Source organism: Camellia sinensis, chromosome 4 (assembly GCF_055761805.1).
Source record: "Camellia sinensis isolate YWXY chromosome 4, ASM5576180v1, whole genome shotgun sequence".
In the NCBI taxonomy this organism is placed as follows: Eukaryota; Viridiplantae; Streptophyta; class Magnoliopsida; order Ericales; family Theaceae; genus Camellia; species Camellia sinensis.
The window spans coordinates 146635729-146650687 of NC_138964.1; the positions used below are offsets into that span (position 1 = coordinate 146635729).

General features: G+C 31.3%; 1 protein-coding gene across 1 annotated transcript; it reads right to left on the reverse strand.

The window, feature by feature from the left end:
- Window positions 1-1720: 1720 nt before the first annotated feature.
- LOC114262671 (protein KINESIN LIGHT CHAIN-RELATED 3) lies at window positions 1721-5939 on the reverse strand. Its single transcript, XM_028203047.2, has 3 exons — window positions 5800-5939; window positions 3032-5034; window positions 1721-2130 (listed from the first exon to the last, which is right to left on the reverse strand). The coding sequence occupies exons 2-3, from the start codon at window positions 4990-4992 to the stop codon at window positions 1917-1919; spliced, it is 2175 nt and encodes a 724-aa protein (XP_028058848.2). The 5' UTR covers window positions 4993-5034; window positions 5800-5939; the 3' UTR covers window positions 1721-1916.
- Between the last annotated feature and the right edge of the window lie 9020 nt (window positions 5940-14959).

A 14959-nucleotide genomic window follows, 5' to 3' on the forward strand; every position in this document is an offset into this window, starting at 1 on the left:
GCCCTAATTTTTGTATATGTAGTTGAGGGCTGACCTTTCATGATCATAATGGAAAAACAATGAACGTGGACATAGTCTTTCAGTTTGGAGTAAACCAAATAAATTGTATGTTCTTGTGTGTATGTGTGTTTGATTTTATAATTATTAAATATTTGTTCTTCTTTATTTTTCGAGTCTTACTAATCTTGATTATGTGTTACAATTTCATAATAGTTGCAATACGCAAGAATAAAACTCATGCTACAAGAGTTACAAGCCTCAAATACTATATCTATATCATAGTTCTAAATATCGGCCAGCACGTACCGGCCGATTCGTACCGAAAAATCATAGCACCGATTCGGATATCGACCGGTATACCGGTGAGAATGAAATTCGCAGCCGTAGCGTCCGAGTCCTGGTATGTAGCGGCCTGAAACCGATACATTGGGCGATACGGTCCGATACAGCTTGGTTGTCGCCGATACAGATGAAATAAAGCACAGAGAGTTGCTCGTGGCTCCGATGCTGTTTCTGGTTTTGGATTGCTGGTCTTCGCTAAAGTGGGAGTGCAACTATAAGGTTCACGACGAGGTCGTGATGTTCTTCGGCGGCTTCCGATGTGTTTCAGAATGCTTTCTGGGTCATGCGCTGTTGAAGCTTTGAGGCTACAGTAGCAACCTACCTAGGTACTGAGTATATCTTTTATATTCATATTTTATATAAATGTATATTGATAGTTTTGGGCCAAAATATTTTACTCAAGATAGTTGGTGGGTTGTTTTGGGCAATCTTGGCTCATATGTTCCTTTAACCAACTCGTGGGTCTAGTTGGTATATTGTTGTGAATTTATTTTAAATTGTAGATAATTAAAAGTTATAATTGAGACTAAAATAAATATATACCATTTAGTTAAAAAATGAGTTAAAAGTGCCCTTATATATCAAAATTTTGATTAAAATATCACAAATTAAGGTTAAAACAGTCAAAAAAATGTATAAAATTGAGTTTCAGAAGGATTGTCACTGATTTTTAAAATTTTATGGCCGCGACACACGATTTCCAATACGTACCGGCCGATACTACCAATACCGATACTCCGCGATCGATACCGTTACGTCACCCGATACTGCGATTTAGAATTATGATCTATATTGAGCATTTCTTGTGGCTTAGATTACAAAATTAAAACTTGTCCCCGCACCCTCCTGCTCCGTTGTCATCCCTATTCACTTATCAACCAAAACTCATTGCAAGAAGCATTAGAAAGTCGACACCCCCATAACCACCTGATAAGGCTGTTAGATACTGATTTCATAACAATTTAAGCTTTTGAAACAGTTAATGACTTTTTAACACAAGTCTCCAAAAAACATTCAAAATCAGAGTCACTATATATAAATTGAGTGATTCAAGCCTGTAAATAACAGCAATTGATTATGCTTTAAATTTTTAAATTGTATTTGGATCATAAATTTAGATAAAGATTTAAAAAGAGAATGAAAATTTCCTTTCCATTTATATTTCTATTTTTAAATCTCTATCTAAATTTAAAATCCAAACATAATTTTAAAAAGACATTCCATGTTCATCTTTATTCTTCTTGCTTTACGTGGGGACATCCTATCAAGAATTTCCGTGCTTCAATAGTGCAGAAAAAGTATCAATCATTGAACACAAACATACTTATAATAACACCAAGAAATCTTCACAATCATTTAAACATTATAATACTAAACAGAATCAATCACCTTCAATCAATATAAATAAAATAAATCAATATTAAAAACATAATTTCATTTGATACCCAAAACAAGAATCTAATCAACACACCAACCACCCTATACTTCTTTATCTTTTCTTTCTTTCTTTTCTTTTAGGTTCTTGGTTTATACATATTTTCTATATTACATCATTCTCAATAATATAAAAATTCTTATACCTTAATCTCAACTTTTTTTATGGTATGATGATGATTGGCATCAAGGAGGTTCTCTAATGATCTGTTTTTTCGACTACGGACCCGACCTGCTTCTTTCAATAACTCGGCCAACCTCTTCTTTTCATTGTCCACATCGGGATTCGCTGTCCCAAGCTTTTCCTCTCTCATTCCCACAACATGTTCTAACATTGCAATTGCTTCATCCAATCTATACAAGAAACCAAAAGAAAAATTGCATTTAACAAAAAAAAAAAAAAGAAGCAGAAACTAAATTATTTCATCGAAATTCTTTGGTTGCATTTAGTAACTATGTCAGTTTTCATTGTTTTTGACAACAGAAAACATGAAACATAGGAAACGTGTTTGGAACACACATGTTTTGAATACAAAAAATATATGTATTTGGTAACCCAAAAAATTAATTTCTGTATTTGTTTTTCAATGCTTCCTTGCAATAACACCCAACCCAACTATAATGGCATTGCAAACAACTCCCAAGCAACCTTCAACCCATCTTCTGATAGTGCAGAACCACTAATCATAGAATTCCAAGAAATCCTTGTTTGATTCAGTCTTTAGACATCTATTTTTTGAAAACATAAATACTAGTTTGGTAAAAAATATTTAAAAAATAAATAAAAAATCACTCATTATTTTCATATAGGTTTCTCTTTTTTGGGGCGGAACTAGTTTTTAAATTTAAGGGGACAAAAAAATAGAAGACAAGTTTTGAAAACTCAACCAAACATACAATCAACTCACATGGTGCTGTACAGTGGGGGGCCAGAGGGGTACAGGATAGGAGTATGCAAAGTTCACTTATGTTTTTGCTTGCTTTCAAAACTAGTGGAATCGATTTTGTTTTTTTTTTTTTTTTCAAATTTCGGAAACAAAAACAACAAACCAAAACATGTTTCTTCTTTGTTTTCAAATACAAATACAAACAAAAAAAAAATCATCTGACTGTTCAGCATAGAAAAGATATGTGATGATTGTATAAAAACCACAAGAATGAAAAGGGGAACATATAGTGAAAATGTTAACCAAAAGTAAAATTTGAAAAATCATGACAATAAAGAAACAAGAATGTAAAGGGTGCATATTTATACCTTCCAATCGCGTCATACGCGCCAGCAAGATTGCTATACACCCCAAGCGTGTCGGCATGATAGGGTCCATACTCTTGTTCCAAAACACTCCTCGCCTCTTCAAACAACTCCACAGCCTCATTTATATCACAACGCTGCACACACGTCAGCCCCATTTGGTTTAGCACAATCCCAAAGAATGCAGATTTCTTCTCCCCACTTGCGCGGAGCTTTGAAATAGCGTTTTTGAAGGAGGTGTAAGACTCAGAGTAGTTTCCTAACATATAGTACATGACTCCCATTTGGGCTTCGATTCCTGCAGTCGTGCTCTGCTGCCCCGGGGCATCATTGTATATGTTTAATGACTTTTGTAACAGATTGAGCGCTTGTTCGAGTTCATTCATTGATTCATAAATTGCAGACACATCGGTGAGACCACTGGCAATCTCTTCAGGAGGAATCCCAACAACAGGCGTTAGATAAATTCGAAGGGCGTTCTCACAGTAGGATTTTGATTCCCTAAATTTACCCGTCTTGTTATACAAATCAGCCAAACGGACAAAAACAGAAGCAACCAATGGGTGATTTTCTCCTTTGGAGGACTTGAAAACCGTGAGCGCTTTCTGATATGCAAAAACTGCCTCATCGTATCGAGCCAACGACAAGTACATGTCACCAATGCTGCAATCCACCAATGCCACTTCAGTTTCAAGCCCATTCGCCGCCATGGCCATGCTAGCCAAAACAAGGTGCTCGAGGGCAGCCTCGTGATTGCCTTTTGCTTCGCATATAAGGCCCATGAGCCTCCTATCCGCGGCCTCTTCGAGCGAAGCAGGCGAGCCATTCTCTTTGTGGATGTCCAGACCCATTTGACAATACTTCTCTGCCTCATCGAATTGTAATGCTTGAACATGAGCTTCGGCCAAGTACCTATAAGTCTCGCCAACTCTCGGATCTGTATCTCCCAAAACTCGTCGCTGGACTTCCAAACCAGCTGCGTAACAAGCTATAGATTTCTGAAGCTGGCCCAACATCGCATACGTGTCACCCAATTGCATATGACCAGAAAATTTAGCAAGGGCGTGATCTTCACCTTCCTCAATCACTGGAACCTCAATCGACTGCACAAGAATTGGAATTGCATCGCAATACTGGCCTAAATTACAATATATAGCTGCAGTGATGTGTAGGCACATGACCATATCTAAACCGGGCTTTCCATTTGAACATTTCTCAAACGATTTCGCTGCACGAAGAGCTAACTCAAGGGCTTTTTGGGGATTATCCCCAGAGGAAATCAAATCCCTTGCTTGCTTAAGCAGAAATGGTCCAAGATCTGAGTTTTCTAACCCCGACCCAGACGAGTCCTCGGTCCCATTCTTCAATTTCAACCTCCCCAGTGGTGAATTCCTCCGTTTTATTGGTTTTCTTGAATTCTTATCTATAGGAGGCTTCTCTTGCGGACTTTTGCTATTGGGGTTTGATCCTTTTGATGCTTGTGTTTCCAAATGCACGTGAGAAGCTTTCTTTGATTGTGCCCGGGAAGGCAAATTTGTACTAGAAGATTGGGTATTATCCATTTTCCCCGATTTCTTGGAACCGGAATCACTATGACAGTCATTTCCCGGTTTTTCCACTTCTCCCTCTTCTTCCATTATCTCGACTTCCCTCCTCTCCCCCCCAACAAGATGGCGCAACTCCGAGTCAATCCTCGTCTCTGAGCCCTCTGATCCAAAACTAGCCCTCGAGGGCGACTGATCAGAACTCTGCATCTCACATACATTATCGTAAAGCTGCTCGATTGAGGTGTCCACCGCTCCATCGAAAGAGGCCTCAATCACAGCTGCACTTCGAGGACTCCGCGGACTCAATGGACTTTCGGGTGACTTGTTTTGAACTGAATTTTCCTTCAAAGGTGTAGAATTTCCATTTTCATGAACTATCTCGTCTTCATGAATTCCTTCCACAACAACTCCAGGCATTTTACGAAACCCTAATCGAGAAATAACTTAAAAATAATTTATCTGCAACAGATGTTTCAATTACAAAGAAAAATCAGAATTCAATATATATATTTCAGATCCAAACAAGAATGAGATATGTTTGGAATAAATTTCTAATTAAGCAAAACTATTATCCAATTTATTTATTTATTTATTTATTTATTTTTATGTTTTTAGACATTAAGACATGAATTATTATAAGTTTCTGAGTTCTTTATTTATACACACATCATGTAATAACAGAAGTTTCTTATAAATAATCTTTACACATCAATACATGAACAGTCTGTTTGGATTGAGTGGTTTGGTGAGAAAAGAAAAGGAATTGAGAGAAAGAGGACTCTTTTCACTTGTTTGATGATTGAGAAAGTGAGGGGGAAAAAAACTGTAATTCATCAAGAACTCAGATAATCTAAATATGAAATCTACACAAGAAACTCTGAGAATTGAAGGAAAAAGAACTGTAATTCATCAAGAACTCAGATCAGCTAAATATGAAATCAACAAAACAAACCCCAAAGTACAAAGCCCATTAGAAACATAGACATGAAAATCAACATAACAAACCCAAAAACACACACACACACACACACACACACACACACACACAAAAAAAAAACAATTAGAAACACACAGAAAGAATCAAAGAAAAGTCTGAAGGTTGACCTCTTCACCAACTGATCCAATAATAATAACGATAAAAGGATAAAAAGGGTACAAAAGAACATGGATTAAACTAGCAGAAAACAGAAACAGAAAAACAGAAACGTTAAAAAGTTGTACTACCTCAGAAACAACCCATGAAAGAGGACACCAAAGGGTGGTGTTTTTGTGTTCCACCGAGTGTTATATAGATAGATGAAGAGAACGAGAGAGAGAACGAGAGAGAGTGAGAAAAGACAAGGGTATATATTTGATGATGGGGCAGAGAGGAGGAGAGAGAACTGGGGATTTTACAAGAAGGGTAGGGGCAAAATGGGAACAAAAATAGTATATAGAGTTGTTATTAACCCCTCGTTAATTATTTTGCACCTTCTATTTCTTTGAATCTCACTTATAAATTTTAAAACCTTTTAAATTTTTTTTCCCTCTAAATAATATTAAAATTATCATTGTAAAAATATTTCTTCCATTCAAATGCACACTCCCACATCTCAAAATACTTCACTCCCTAAACCTAACAAAACCCACAATGGTGAAACATCCCAAAACCAATGAAATTTTTTTTGTAGTGATTAATAAGTTTTTTCTTTACTTCATTATGAGGTTTGTCAATATGTTTAATTTTTTTACTTTTTACTTCTTTTCACACATACAATACAATCCACTTTTATATTTCTCTAGTTAGTTTTCTGTGATTCATCCATGGCCTCACCGTCTATGTGAGCAAAACTGGACAGTATTTCACCATTTGGTTGACCCTCCAGGATGGTCAGACCTTCTTTGCTTGTTGGCTTCTATTATTGCTTCGATTATCTGTTTCCGAACAAATAAGAAATGTTCGATTATTTGTTCCTGAACAAATAATCAATATTTGAACATGTGTACCCGAATTTTAATCATATATTCGGGAGTTTAGTCTTGAAAAAATAACAAACAATTTTCACTAGTTTTGTCATTTTTTTTTAAGAAACTTACTATTATAAGGTCCATCGCCTTTGAGTTAAGAATACTATCAAAGTTATGAATCTCTTCTTAGTTTTTATTATTGTACTCCTCTTAACTCATAGAGTTGTGACTGCCAGAAAAACTTTCACTCATTGTCACTTCTAGAGAAGTATATGTAATCAAATGGTTCTCACCATTGCTGCTGGAATATTGCTGCCAAAGAATTTTCAAGATTTTAAGAGTAAACGGGTTTTGAATGTGGGATTTGGAGAAAATTGATGGGTGGTGATGGAGGTAGATAGTCTCATAAATCCTAACTCATGATTTAGTGGGTGTGTGAGCTTAATTGCGAGATGAGGTGCTCTAAAATTTTTGATGTCCTTTTTAGCAATTTCATTTGAGATTATTATTGTAATAAAAAAAACTAAAAAATTGGGAATCTAAAATAATTAATGTAGTGCTAATAGCAGAACTCATATATATATTTTTGGATAAATTATAAATACACCCTTGAGGTTTAATTAAAATACGAATCACACTCTGTGATTTTGAAACTTACATTTCATCCCTTGAGATTTATAATTTCATAACAAATCGCACTATTTATTAATAAATCATCAAATCAATTAACAGTTTTTAATGATATTAGAAATATATTTCAATTAATAATTTAGATAATTTTATTATTGTATAGGAGAGTAATTATGAATTTTATTTTTATAGTTAATTTTATTAAATAAAAAAAATTATAACAATGAAATATTTGTAATTTTTCAAATCACATGAAATAATATGTACTTTAAATAAACATCAGGGATGTATTTGTAATTTATCCTATTTTTTTAGAGAGAGAAAATAGTATATTTTTTATAAAGTTTTGTTTTTTTAATTCTTGAAAAAAATAATATAGAAATTTACTTTTTATATTTATTTTTAAATTATGTGTAAATAATATAATTTGTTAATAATTAAAAAAATATGAAAAAAAATATTATCTTTAATATTTTAATTAATTCTAATAACACTCCTTAAACTTGAAAATTGAATCTACTTTTTAATATGAAAAATGTTTGGGAGTATTAATTAGTGCTCCCACTAATTAGGTGGCAGTAGGTCTCGCCATTAATGATGTGATGTTTTGATCTTGGAGTTATATTTTTTTTTTTTACTTTTTTAATGCATTAGTGCTATTAGTGGTGATGTTTTTAGTGGGATGAATCATTGCTGTTTTAATATTGAACAGCAATTTTCTTTTTAAAAATATTTTGCAGAGTTGGAATGTCAGAGTACAGAAGAAGCCGACTTCTCGCCGAACCCGCGCCTGCAACCGCAGATTTTTATATTTGTTCGCGGTCCTTCTAGAACTTGCCACGTGGCAGTGTGATAGGAGGTTTCTGTTTTTCTTATGACGGCTTTGCCCTTAACCGTTATGTCCATCGACTGATAACTGCACATATTCTATATGCACATATGGGGTGTTTGGGAAGGGTTTTTTTGAATTTTTTTGGGTTAAAATTTATATAAAGATAAAATAGGTTAAAATAATTAATAAGATAAAATATTACATCAAATTCATAATCATTTCACTTGTTCTCTCACAAACATTACATCTAACTATAAAAAAATTCAACTATCTTCTCAAACACAAAATTTTTAGCCTACTAAAATAGTCAAAAACTAAAATAACATACTAAGCCTCCGTTTGGGAAGTGGGTTGGTTTTTTGGCTTTTTGGCTTTTTTGGCTATTTTAGCCTGGGCTAAAAAGCTTGGTTTGGGAAGGGCTTTTTGGCTTTTTGACTTTTTTGACTTTTTTTGTGAGAGAAGAATGTAATGATTATAGGTTGGATGTGATGTTTTGTTTGTTATGGCTAAAATAGCCTATTTTATTTTTTGTGGCTAAAATAGCCAAAAAAACCTGTAAAAGCCCTTGCCAAACACAGGCAACAACTTCCCAAACGCCACATAAATTTTTTTGGATGAATATTTACACATAAAATTTAAACAAAAAAAATTGACAAGAAAGTGTAACAATATTATTATTATAAATAAATTTATTTTTAATACTATTTTATTTTAACATGAAAAGTTTATAATTAATTACATCATGAAAATTATATATATATTTTTAATTGCATAGCATGACTCTTTCAATAATATAAATGACCATCATGTTTTTTGGAAAATGTAACTCAAATTGATGGCATTGTTTAATAGGAAAAGAAAATTGCAGATCAGTGAAATAATAAAAAATATATATAATTATATTATAAATGATTTTTTTTTTTTTTTTTTTTTTTTTTTGCAAGTTTGCATCATGCATAGAAAGAACTTGCACTGTGAACACAAAAAAAATTGCATCATTATAAAAATGTAAATATTTTTTCATTGTACCATAGATTTACAATTTCCCCTTTTTTAAAAATATATACTTTTAAAAGTTCTCTTAACTTGAATTTTAAAAAACACATTTTTATCAAAACTACTAAAAATTATTCAACAGGTTATTTTATTTTTATTTTTTTTATATAACATCACTCTTTTTTTTAATAAAATCATTATCTAAAATTTTGAAATAATTAGTTATTATTTCAGTGGTTGAAATCCAGCTTTTTCTAAATATGAGTGCGCTATGAAAATCAATCACTTGTGGAAAAAATAACATAAGGAATTATTAAAATTTAAAAATATTTAAAATCAAAATCTGAAATAATTACATAAAGGTGTTCATTTTAAATAGAACAGCAAGCATTTTAGGTGTTTTCACATGGCAACAGTAAATACTAGCTATTAAAATTCGCAAATATTTCATATGAATTATCTACAGATTTTTATCAATTAATCGGTTAAAATTTATTAATGGACTAATGGCCTAATCTCAGACCCCACTCCAAAATGAATTTCAATTAATGGAGTTATGGTTATTCAAAGCAATAAAAAGATTTAATAGTACTAAATACTTTTTTTTTCTTTTCTTCTTGAGAATCAAAATAGTACTAAATACTTAATGGAATTGAATTATTATTGAATTTATTTTTAATAATGTTGAAGATTCTTGTTTCAGGTTTCATTTGGTATGAGTTATTTTGATTAAATTATCCAATGAAGACAAAACACGATAATTTAGTTAATAAGATAAAATGTGACATTTAAATAATAATCATTTTACTTTTTCTCTCACAACGATTAAATCAATTACAAAATAAATAAATAAGTGAACTAATGAAATTTTAGATTACATACAAGTCATATCAGAGCTTAGATTGTGACAATAGATTGATTATGTTTAAATACTAAGGAGTGTTTTGGGAAGATGATTAAAACTTAATTTTTTGATTTTTTTTTTTTGTTTTTACTTTTTTTGAAAAAATATGTAAAAAATGTTAGAGATGGTGTGACTCAACATGGGTTAAAAGCTGAGAAGTGACTTTTAATCAATTTCCCCCAAAAAAGCTAATTTCAAACTTAGTTCAAAGAATTATGTTTTAAAAGTGAGAACCTTAACTTCCAATATATATTTATATAAAAAAAATACTAAATTTAAATGATTTGTTATTTCAATTTTTTTTTTATTATCACTAAACACAAATACTTGAATTTTATGTGAATTTATTAATGTAAACTCTACTATTTTATGTGAATTTATAATAGTATTTATCTATTTATATGGATTTATCTGTTGGAATGAAGGTTGGTCATGAGCAATGAGTACTACTCAAAATAAAAATAAAGGTAAATTACAGACATATGAGGTTTTTGTTTAATATAAATTATTTCTTTATATTTAAAAAAGTACATTTACTTTATGTCAGATTAAAATAACATATTTGTCTCTTAACCGTTATACATATAAAATAATAAAATAATACAGATATTTTATTCATGTCATTTAAAGAGAAATAACAATCATCTTCTTTGATTTAACTTACACAAAAAATGAATTATTTTATTTTTCATATATTTTTATTTTTAATAATTTTTTTAATATTTTAAGTAATTTTTATTATTATTTTGTAGATACACCTAATCTAGATATACTTAAGAAGTATAATATTTAGTATTTTTTTAAATTCACCAAATACAAAAATATAAAAATTTAATACAATATCTTATTTTGTTGTATTCAATGATTTTTTTTTTAAAAAAATCTGTACAATTTTTTTACTTTTTAAATACATGTAAATTAAATTGATCTAATCTAGACGTAATGGTGAAAATAAAAATGAAAATTATATTCATATATAAAAATTTATACAAAAAATATCATAAAAATGTTGTAATAATAATTTTATTGTAAATATAAATCATGTTTATAGATGTTTTATTTTAAAGTGAAATATTGTCATTAAGTTATATTATTATGTTTGAAAATTTTATATAAAATTTATGTTTGTATATCAGCACTCAATAAGGATATGTTCAGATAAAATTTAATGATAGAAAATTGTACATGATGATAGGAAGAAGAAATGTTAGAAAAAATAACAAGATGGTCATTTAAAAATTTTTAGGGCATGATATCTGCAATCTAAAAGACAATTTGCAATGAAATTAGAAACCTCGGGGAGGAAAATGTAATTTTTCACATATGAGGAAGAAATATATATTAAATAAAAACCTCAAAAGTGTCAATGTAATTTACCCTTTAAAAAAAAAATAACAATAGGAGGAGCCCTATCACATGACAACATATAGGATTATTTTGAAAAGATGGTTAAAAGTTAATTTTTTAATTTTTTAAAATTCTTTAAAGAAAAACTTATAAAAAAATAAAAAAATAACTTAATTCAAAATAAATTAAAAATTAAAAATAAATTTTAACCATCTAACTAAAGTAGCTTATGAAGTAGTGGTTCACTCATAAAAATGTCATACAACTCTGACAACTCTCACATTTTTATATGGGACATTTACATACAAGTCTCATTTTGTGAACTTATGATCCATTAAGTCTTAGATAAAATTATTTGTTCCATCAGGTCCCATTAATTTTTAATAAACTAATTTACCCTTCCAACAAACTTCAGGCAAACTGTCTCTGATCCCCATGGCCTTGCTCGAGATCCCGATGTCAGGATGAACCTGCTTCAACACCTTGAAGATGTAGATCTTGTAGGTCTCGACGCTCTTCTTCGTCCTCTTCTTCTTCTTCTTCTTCTTGTCTCCGGCAGCTGTTTCGTCCTCCTTGGGCAGCTTCTTCCTCGCCTTCAGCTTCTTCTCCGCCGAAGCTTTCTCGGCGACAGTGCTCTTCTTCTCCTCCGCTGGCTTCTTCTCAGCGGGCTTCTTCTCTCCCTTATTGACCCATCAACATTCTTCTTCGATTTACCGATCGCATTATCACTGGGCTTCGACCTGATCTGCTTTCCATCAGACTATCTCGATCTGACGTCTGGCGATTCCGAACTCGACCTAGAGGGTTCGCTGGCTTCTCGGGGGTCTTGGAGCTCCATGGAGTCAGATCCGAGTGAGCTTTGGTCATTTGATCAGACGATAATGGCTTCGATGATGATGAACTGACCATCTTCTTCGACTTGAACGAATTGAAAGGGTCTGAGTCTGAGGATTCCATTGTTGATGTTGGCAGTAGTAATGGATGGGGCTTTATAGAGAGAGAGACAGAGACAGAGAGAGAGAAGAGTGAGATAATGTATATGTTTGGAGGACGGTGGTTTTCACTGAGTTCACAGATGCCACGCCACTGCCATTAGAGAGAAAGAAAGAGAGAGAGATTGAAGATCTTCTCAGTTTATAATATTCTCAATTTTAATTATGAAACAAATTGAGAAATTTCTCAAAATTGATAATTATAAATTTTTTAGTTTTGATAATATTCTTAGTTCATACTAGAAAAAAATTGAATTTTTTTTTAGTTTTGATAATTATAAATTAAGAACATTCTCAGTTTTAAAATTGAGAACATTCTCAGTTTGGGGATTAAAGGGCAAAACGTCTATTTACCTTTAAATGGGACTTATTGGTTCAAATTTTTTTTAATAGAATCTAAACTACCACCAAATATGTAGATAGGACTTTTAAATAATTAATCCTTTTTTATATTTATATATAACAAATGTGTTAGAAGTGGAAGAAAATTTCACAGATTCATTATAGAGGGAAAACAAAGACGTGCGGCCACATATGAACCCAAACACGTGGATCTCACTTATTTATCTTTCATATGTGTTTAATTTTGAGAATTTTTTTTTATGTTTTCAAATATTTTATTTGTATAACTAGTGAAATATGAGGTGTTTGATAAGACTATTTTTTAATTTTTTAAAAATTTATAAAAAGATAAAATAAGTGAAAATAATTAATAAAATAAAATATCACATCAAATTTATAATCGTTTTAGTTTTTTCTCATAAATATTACATCCAACTATAAAAAAAATCTTACTATTTTTCCAAATATAAAAATTTTAGCCTACTAAAATAGTCAAAAACTAAAATAGCAACTTTCCAAACACTCACTAAAGTCTCATTTGACTAGTGGTGATTTTAGTCAAAAAGTTAAAAGTCACTAAAAAAGCAAAAAGTCAATAATCTATACAAAAAGTCAAATATTCTCTTTTCTCTCTACTTTTTGCACATCTTTTCGTAAAAAATCAAAAATTCATCTCAAACATATTAGTGTTTTTTTACATTATATTTTAATCAAAATTTAAAAAGTTACTAAAAAAAACATATTTCTAAACGAGGCCTAAGTACACATATGACGCTACGAGCTTGCTTGGGAAAAAGATTTGGGCTAAAATAGCCATATAATACAAAATAGACTATTTTAGCCAAATAAGATAAAATGTCACATTTAATCTATAACCATTTCATTTTTTCTCTCACAAAAGTAAAAAAAGTCAAAAAAATGTATCACAAACGAAACTTTTTAATTCCAGACTAAGATAATCAAAATTTTAAAAAGTCAATTCACATCTTAAATGAACTCTAAAGAAAGAATAATTACAAGGTTTTTTTTTCTTTTTTCTTTTTCAATCATCAGAATAATTACAAGTTCGCTATTATTGTGAGCATGGTCCATTTAAAAATTAGGATAAATTATAAACACATCCTTTGAGATTTACTTAGATTACAAATTATTCTATGTGATTTTAGAAATTACATTATGACCCTAAGGTTTCTAATTTTATAATAAATGGATCCTTTTATTAATAAATCATCAAATTAATTAACAGTTTTTAATAATGTTAAAATTTCATTTCAATTAATAATTCAGATAATTTTATTATTATATAGGTGAATAGTTAGAAATTTCATTTTTTCAATTAGTTATGTTAAATAAATTTTTTTGACAAGTGTGGGGATGTATTTTCAGGATACCAACACGTGGCATGGTGACGCCGGCATGTCAGCCGAGGTGCCACGTGCCCTGGTAGTTAAGCCGAGGTAATATCGGAGAAGCCGAGGTCATCTCCGAAGATGTCGGATCCCGAGATAAGGGGCGAGAATCCTAAGGCAAAGAGGATTGAATCAAGATATGGATTAAACTCTTAGGGAGTTTATCTCTATCACTTAAAAGAGTCCAGAGTAAGCAGTGAACTAGAGTTCATAGAAGTCATACTTCTAGTGGGACTTGGATTGAGTATATTATAAAAGAGAGGCACCCCCGTGGGTCTAAGGTATGTAATTCAGACTTTGAGTATTCAATTTAGTACTTGATTATCCTTGAGAATCATACTGACTTGATCGTCGGAGTGTCCCCGGGTGGAAGAACCACCGCCGGAGCTTTTCTTTTCTGTTACAGGTTGCTGGAGCCATCTATTCTGCCGGTGCTTAGCTGCTGATCACTAAACGGGCAGTGTGATCAGATTTTTACCCACACAACAAGGATGTATTTGTAGTTTTCCAAACCACAAGAGACAATTCACATTTTAAACAAACCTGAGGGGTGTATTTGTAATTTATCTTAAAAATTAATAAATCAAGTCATGGGATATTTGGGAATAACCACATGGTGGTTGGCTTAGTGGGTAATGATTGGGGTCAGCAAATGCATACCTTAGAGCCATAGACTGCAGGACATAAGTCTTGTTTCGAAAGATTTGTTCGAATTGTAGGGATTTAATCTGATGTGAGTAAACTAATCTAGATACCTTATATAACAAAAAAATAAAAAAATAAAGGGATATTTTGGAGAACAAATTACTTTTTGTTGAATTATGAATAGTATATTATTGGGGTGAGTGAATTTGCAACACTCAAGGTTGGATAGTACACGCATGACACTGATGATAATTTTTAAAAGGAAAGAATAATTACAAGGTTTTTTTTTCTTCATCAGAATAATTACATGTTGGCTATTAAGATTGTGAGCATGGTCCAT